The sequence below is a fragment of the Nycticebus coucang genome, chromosome 2 (genome assembly GCF_027406575.1).
Source record: "Nycticebus coucang isolate mNycCou1 chromosome 2, mNycCou1.pri, whole genome shotgun sequence".
Classification (NCBI taxonomy): Eukaryota; Metazoa; Chordata; class Mammalia; order Primates; family Lorisidae; genus Nycticebus; species Nycticebus coucang.
In genome coordinates this window covers 9,899,108-9,906,307 of record NC_069781.1, presented here as the reverse complement: position 1 = coordinate 9,906,307, position 7,200 = coordinate 9,899,108, and the positions used below count along the sequence as shown (strand labels likewise).

At 48.3% G+C, this 7,200-nt stretch overlaps 1 protein-coding gene and 1 non-coding gene across 3 annotated transcripts; both read right to left on the bottom strand.

Annotated features, from left to right (window-relative positions):
* Nucleotides 1-2,259: 2,259 nt before the first annotated feature.
* On the bottom strand, nucleotides 2,260-7,200 carry RPL12 (ribosomal protein L12). 2 transcript variants are annotated; one of them, XR_008374256.1, is made up of 7 exons: nucleotides 7,058-7,200; nucleotides 6,535-6,608; nucleotides 4,533-4,631; nucleotides 4,085-4,166; nucleotides 2,957-3,133; nucleotides 2,473-2,585; nucleotides 2,260-2,303 (listed from the first exon to the last, which is right to left on the bottom strand). XR_008374256.1 is itself a non-coding variant. In XM_053561815.1 (7 exons), the coding sequence occupies exons 1-7, from the start codon at nucleotides 7,092-7,094 to the stop codon at nucleotides 2,298-2,300; spliced, it is 498 nt and encodes a 165-aa protein (XP_053417790.1). In that variant the 5' UTR covers nucleotides 7,095-7,198; the 3' UTR covers nucleotides 2,260-2,297. The 2 variants fall into 2 exon arrangements, 1 of the variants encoding a protein (XP_053417790.1); XM_053561815.1 differs by having other exon boundaries at nucleotides 3,047-3,133; nucleotides 7,058-7,198.
* LOC128580288 (small nucleolar RNA SNORA65) lies at nucleotides 3,216-3,342 on the bottom strand. The gene has a single exon (XR_008378588.1). It is a non-coding gene; the product is annotated as a small nucleolar RNA SNORA65 (small nucleolar RNA).

The following is a 7,200-nucleotide window of genomic DNA, read 5'->3' as shown; positions in this document are numbered from 1 at the left end:
CGAAGGCGCCAGCCATGTACACCTGAGCTGGCAAGTTCGAATCCAGCCGGGCCTGCCAATCAATGACGGCTGCAACCAAAATAGCTGGGAGTTGTGGCAGGCACCTGTAATTCCAGCTACTTGGGAATTCCAGCAGGAGATATGGCTTGAGCCTAGGTGTTGGAGGTTGCTGTGAACTGTAATGCTATGGCACTCTACCCAGGTGACAGCTTGAGGCGCTGTCTCAAAAAAAAAGTAACTCAGTTTCTACATCAAGTCCAGGTCTTCAGTAATGCTAAAAATTTCTCCTTAAAGTGATTAATTGGATATGTCGCAAAAGAACTAAGAGAATTGGCCAGAAATGATTTGAGAAATACCAATGTATCCAACTGGGGGCGGAGGGGGAGATTGAAAGATTCTAGAAATTTTTCATACTACAAATCTCCCTGGGGGCAGGGAATCGTAAGAAAAGCAGCTGCTGCTTGGTATTACTGAGAACACAGGCTGAGGGCGGTGTTCCTAATTAACCCGAGAGAATAGGAGGGACCAGGCAGAACGGAGACAGCAGTTGGCAGGTGGGCCACTACTCTTCCCTCACTTCTTGATGAAAAGTCCCCTTTAGTAGAGCCAGAGTTTTACTGCTGGCCTGATCTTCCTCCCTTGCACTTTGACTTGTGTCCTACCTTATGATTTACTGATTTTTTCCTGGGTGACTAGAAGCCAGGGCACCAGAATCGTTTCCCCCACTTACAGCAACTGATCCTCCCCACTCAAACCAAGTTCTCCATCTGCCTTAAAATCCTACTTAAAAACAGTGGCTTGATGTAATGGGGAAATCTAATTCTTGGGGCAGTCATTTCCAACTCCCTTTAGTCTAGTACACAGAACTCCTTAGTACTTCAGGCTGCTTGGGTATAGCTTGTTCAAATGTCTTGAGGTTGTTGGTTGGTTCAATCAAAAACGTAAGGAATGGGTGGTGACCATAGTTCAGTGGGTAGGGTGCTGGCCACATATCTGAGGCTGGTGGGTTTGAGCCTGGCACATAAAACCATTGCAATAAAAAAAAAGCCAAGTGTTGTGGCAGGCACCTATATTCCCAGCTACTTGGGAAGCTGAGGCAAGAGAATGGCTTAAGCCAGTGGTTCTCAACCTTCCTAACAGCACAACCCTTTAATGCAGTTCTTCATGTTGTGGTGACCCCCAACCTTGAACTATACTCATTGCTACTTCGTAACTATAATTTTGCTACTGTTGTGAATTGTAAATATCTGATAATGCAGGAAGTATTTAGGTGACCCCCGTGAAAGGGTCATTTGATCCCCAAAGGGGTCATAACCCATAGGTTGAGAACCACTGATTTTAAGTGCTAAGAGTTTTAAGTGCTATGACACCATGGCACTCTACCCAGGGTGACAGCTTGAGACTGTCTCAAAAAAAAAAAAAAAAAAAAAAAATTTTAAGGGAGTAATAAACACAAGCTCTAGTAGTAAGTTGGTCAGAAAATAAGTCTACAGCAATACAGTTAGAGAAACCTCTGGGAACCACAGAGGTAAGCTACAATTACTGAGCTAAATAACCTGAACTTTAACATGAGTAAATGATTAATCAAGGATTAGTCAGGCTTCTGTTACCACCTTTATTGGTTCTGAACCCTCCTGTGTAGTGGGATGGCTCCTAAGGCTTAAAATGTGTGTCCTGGGCCCCCAACCCACCCACAATCAATTGGTCTAGAATGGAGATCTGCTTTCTCCCCAGGTGTTCAAGCTGAACTACAGGCTTTCTTTCAGCTAGATGGCTTAATGAATACCTTAGTGCCTACTAAAAGTACATTCTTCCCAGGTCTCTCTTCTGAGCTTCCCCGTACATGCAGAATTTGTTACCCACCAGATGCTTATTACCTACATCATTGCTTTGCCACAGGTTCTGCCATCTTTTGTTTTGTTTTGTAGAGACAGAGTCTCACTGTACCGCCCTCAGGTAGTGCCATGACGTCACACGGCTCACAGCAACCTCTAACTACTCTTGGGCTTACGCAATTCTCTTGCCTCAGCCTCCCGAGCAGCTGGGACTACAGGCGCCCGCCATGACGCCCAGCTATTTTTTTTTGTTGCAGTTTGGCCGTGGCTGGGTTTGAACCCACCACCCTCGGCATATGGGGCCGGCGCCCTACTCACTGAGCTACAGACGCCACCTAGGCTCTGCCATCTTGACCCAATTTACCACCCCACAAAGGAGCCAGCTTCCTCAAGGAAGAACCACATCAAAAAGCTCGCTGGGTAGCAAATGATCCTTTATTAAAACATTTTCCTTTGTACTTTTTAACTCTGTGGGAAAGAAAAAAAGCTCTATTAGTAAAAAGGGAGTTTAAAAAGATAATCTCCCAGTCCTGCCACCCATTTCTATAGCTTTCAAGCTTGAATACCTTGAGGTACCTACCCTCTGCCCAGCTCTCACCCCTATTACATCCCAGTGTAACTGGTGCAAGTCACTTACCGCTGGGCATTCCACAGCACCACTATTGATGTCATCTATGATGTCATGAGGGTGGCGGCCATCAACATTGCAGCCCACAGACTGGGCCGTCCCCAGGATCTCTTTAATGGTGCCTATAGTAAAGCAAAGTGGATTTAGGTGCTGCCTCTCATACCTCACAATCCTCAACACATGTAGTGGGGAGCTGTTCATAGCAGGCTGGGAAGGGATGCCACCCCTAACCCCTTAATACAAAGTTAGAGCTCCATCTACCCACAGAACCCCTAAATGCACAGTCTCCATGGGTCCCCCTGATGTCCAGACACCTCCAGCTCATCTAAGATCTTAAGCCATTTCTCCTTCCTTCATTACTAGAGAAGGCTTAGCTAGGTGCAGTGGCTCAAGGTTGCTGTGAATTATGACACTATGGCACTCTACCCAGGCAACAGCTTGAGACTGTCTCCAGAAAAAAAAAAGAAGGCTGTATCCCAGTCTTGGGTCTTACTGGGGCCTCTTCAAGTGGGAATAATGCTAAGCACTCCATGAAAATGCCCCCAAATACAGTAAAAGTAGTTGCATGTCATCCTGCTTTTACCAGAGAGTTCTCTGGCTAAAGATCGGTGCCGCATCTGTCTGGCAATGTTGACAATCTCATCGAAAGTGATATTTCCGTTGTGTTTAACTAAAAAAAAAAAAAAAAAAAAAAGAAAAGCTTTGTCACAAACACTCAAATCAAAGCAGATCCTATGTCCTTCACCCTTCTAGGCTGTTCCCATGCTTTCGGCACAGAGTCATCCACATGAAGAACAACCCTGTTTCCTAAGCTGGGGCTTAATATCAGCTCACCACTGGATTGCACCAGCCAACAGAACTGGTAGGTGCAGTGGCGGGTGGCTACAGACCAACTAAGTCTTCACCAATACGATGTGGCAAGGACCTCATGTTTTAGAAATAAGAAACAAGCTACTGGCACCCATAGCTTAGCGGGTAGTGTGCCGGCCACATACACCCAAGCTGGCAGGTTTGAACACGGCCCAGGCCAGCTAAACAATGACAACTGAAGGCTCGGTGCCTGTAGCACAGTGGTTATGGCGCATATACCGTGGGTGGTGGATCTGAACGCGGCCTGGGCCAGCTAAAACAACTAAAATGGCCGGGCATTGTGGCAAGCGCCTGTAGTCCCAGCTACTTAAGAGGCTGAGGCAAGAGAATCGCTTAAGCCCAAGAGTTTGAGATTGCTGTGAGCTGTAACACCACAGCACTCTACCAAGAGTGACATAGTGAGACTGTCTCAAAAATAAAAACAAAAAACAAGCTTAAAATACAGGTAAAGCTAAAGCTGTCCAAAGCATCTGCCAGCAGCATGTGGTTTTGCGTAAAGGGGCAACACTCAGTTTCTTCCCTGTTTACTGACATTTCCCTCCTACATGCACTGAGTCAGACCAACTCCAGGAATTAGAGAAAGCTACATAGCACTGTTTGGTAGCACCAAGCTCTAACAACCTTAACCAAATACCCACCCAATCCCCATGCTGATCCCACATTTCATAAAGGGAAAACACAGCCACAATCAATCACTTGGGACAGAGCATAAATCACAGACCAGTACACAGACCAGGAAAAGACAACTCACTGTTTTTCTGTTTCTTTCTGTCTCTCGGTGGTTCCTTGAGGGCTTTGATGATGAGGGCAGAGGCAGAAGGTACCACTTCAATCTACAGAAGAGATTCTTGATGTGAATGAGCTATCCCATCTCCACTAAACAATACTGCCATGCACGTCAGTCCTGAGACCGTGGGCCAGACACTGGGCTTACTGTACATGCTCAAGTCATTTTCACAATCTAAAAAGTATGTTCCTTGCTTGGGAGACATTACATTACCTGGTTGGCCCAATGTCACACAGGTGACCGGAGGGAATACCTGAATCCATGTTTTTGCCTTTGAGTCCACACTCTTAAAACCTTCCCACCGGGAAAGAACTGCTCTCAGCTCCCCACTGCTGTTAGAAGCTTTCTATCCAAGAAATCTCAGACGCTTGTTACCTCTTTGCCCTCCCTCAAATCAAGTGGAAGTAAATACCTGGGCCTGTCTGTTCTGGATAGTCAGTTTCACTGTAATCCTCAGACCCTTCCAGTCACCAGTTGCTTTGGCGATGTCATCACCAACCTTTTTTGGAGACTGTAGAAATAAAGGTATAAATTCACTGAGCCAAGTATTTCCAATCTGGGAACACCCCAACCCTTTCTTATCCAGTACACAGAAAGCTATTTGTCTTTTTTTTTTTAAGAGACATTCTCACTTTATTGCCCCAGGTAGAGTGCCGTGGCATCACAGCTCACAGCAACCTCCAACTCCTGGGCTTAGGAGATTCTCTTGCCTCAGCCTCTTGAGTAGCTGGGACTACAGGCACCCACCACAATGCCCAGCTACTTTTTTGTTGCAGGGTACATGGGGCCAGCACCCTACCCACTGAGCCACAGGCGCTGCCCACAGAAAGTTATTTGAAGCATCTAAGGGTACCCTCCTGATCAAAGCACAGCTGTCACCATAGTATAAGTTAAGAATGTGAGGCTTGGCTACAAGCGCCTGTAGTCCCAGCTACTTGGGAGGCTAAGGCAACATAGTGAGACTATCTCCAAAAAAAGAAGGTGAGGGTTAGGAGGTTGAAGCCTCTAGCTCAGTGGCTAGGATGCCAGCCACATACACTGGAGCCGGCGGGTTCGAACCTGGCCCGGGCCTACCAAACAATGACAACTACACCAAAAACTAGCTGGGCATTGTGGCAGGCGCCTGTTGTCCCAGCTACTTGGGAGGTTAAGGCAACATAGTGAGACTATCTCCAAAAAAAGAAGAATGTGAGGGTTAGGAGGTTGACGTCTTCAAGGCTGTAGGTTGTAGGTGCTGGCTCAGGGCACAATGGGGTCAAGGCCAAGTCCCTCACTTATCCCAAGAACCCATGTGATAAAGAGTTTCCAACCTTGGTAACAAAAATCACCTAGGGCTGTGGATCATTAATAGTCAGTAGCGGGCGGCGCCTGTGGCTCAAGGAGTAGGGCGCCGGTCCCATATGCTGGAGGTGGCAGGTTCAAACCTAGCCCCGGCCAAAAACCAAAAAAAAAAAAAAAGTCAGTAGCCTGTTAGGAACCAGGCCACACAGCACAAGGTGAGTGGTGGTTGAGCAGGCATCTTTATAGCCACTCTCCATCATTGGCATCATCCCCTGAGGTCCACCTCACCTCCTGTCAGACCCCCAGCCCTCATCAGTGGAAAAGTTTGTCTTCCTGGAAACCCTTACCTGGTGTCAAAAGGTTGGAAGCCACTGACCTAGGGATCTTTAAAGATCCTGGGTTCACATGTCAGACCAATCCAAGTCCATCTGTGGTTAAAGGCATTTGGATCTTTGCTACTTCGAAATTATTTCCTAGTTATAACTCCATTAGTCTGAACAGGAGGCTCAATGTCACCTAAGTGCCACCTGAGCTAAGGGCTGAGGTACAACATTAAGACACTGGTTAAGCAAAACCAAGGATAAAGAGCGCTTCAGATAAAGAATCACTGCCCAAGGAATAAAGGCCTAGTGATACAGAACTGCAAGTTCCATAAAAGCCTACAAAATGGAGGAGAAACAGGCAGGAGGCCAGTAGCCAGTAGGCTTTGAATAAGACTAGTCATATTAACCATCAGGTTTACCTATACAAAGCTGGAGATGCTCAAGAGGATCTTCATGCACACCCACTTAATCTTCCCAACAGTGCTACACCCAGGAAATGTAGACCAAGTAGGCTGTCCACTATCACTAGGCCAACTCCAGACTTCCAAACTCTCCCTTCTCCAGCCCATCCCTCAGGATCACCAAAAGCAGCAAAGAGACATTTGGACAGTAATCTAACTTCAAGGGACCCTGTTCGGTTTTTCAAACATGATCTAGTAGGGCCTAAGTGCCACCTGTATCACATGGTCCCGTAGGGATGACAATGCAAGTGGACGATGAGGTCGTCTATGGCAGTCCAGTCTGCCCAAGTCAGAGCGTAACCCTACTCTCACATACGCTAAGAAACGCCCCTAGGCGGAGATGACTTACCAAACCCAGGGGGCCGATCTTGGGGGCCAGGGCAGACGTGGCACCCACTTCGCCACCGGTGCACCTCAGGTACACTGAAAGGAAGGATTAATGCCTTTGCAGAGGGAGGGCTGGAGCCACAACCCTCTCTTCCCGTTTTTCAGAGCTCGTCATCCCACTCCCTACCCCTCTCCCTCTGGAGGCGTGGGCAGCTCGGAGCTGCACATGGGGCCTGAGTGGAGACAGCAGCCACCGCCGGCGTACCCAATCATGGGGGGCAGGAACGGCCGGGAGCCGAGCCTTACGCTAGGGCGTGCGTACTGCCAGACCGCCGCCGGTCGTCTGATCCTCCCTCCCCATTTGTACGCAAAGAAAGTGAGGCCCAAAAATGCTGAAAGACTCGGCCAGGACCGCAAAGCACGGAGAAAGGCCTCTAGGAGGCGGCGGCTTCAGAGCCCACTGGGAAAACTTTGCACGCACAGCGGGCGCCACGGGGAGGAGGGAGGCTCTGTCCCGCAGCCCTGGACGCAGCTAGAGCACGCACCGACTTTGATCTCGTTGGGGTCGAACTTAGGCGGCATGGTGGAGGCGGCTGGTGTCGGATGAACCCGGATTCGGGACGACCGAAGAAAGTTGCACCTTGGCCTCCTCCGACCCAAAAGCCAAAAGACCGGAAAATGTGCAGAT

Coding starts and splice junctions, on each gene's coding strand:
- RPL12 (XM_053561815.1), bottom strand. CDS start 7,094: ATGCCGCCTAAGTTCGACCCCAACGAGATCAAAGTCG. Junction 6,609..7,057: donor CCCCAACGAGATCAAAGTCG/GTGCGTGCTCTA, acceptor CCTTCCTTTCAG/TGTACCTGAGGTGCACCGGT. Junction 3,134..4,084: donor CAGAAAGAAACAGAAAAACA/GTGAGTTGTCTT, acceptor TTTTTTTTTTAG/TTAAACACAACGGAAATATC.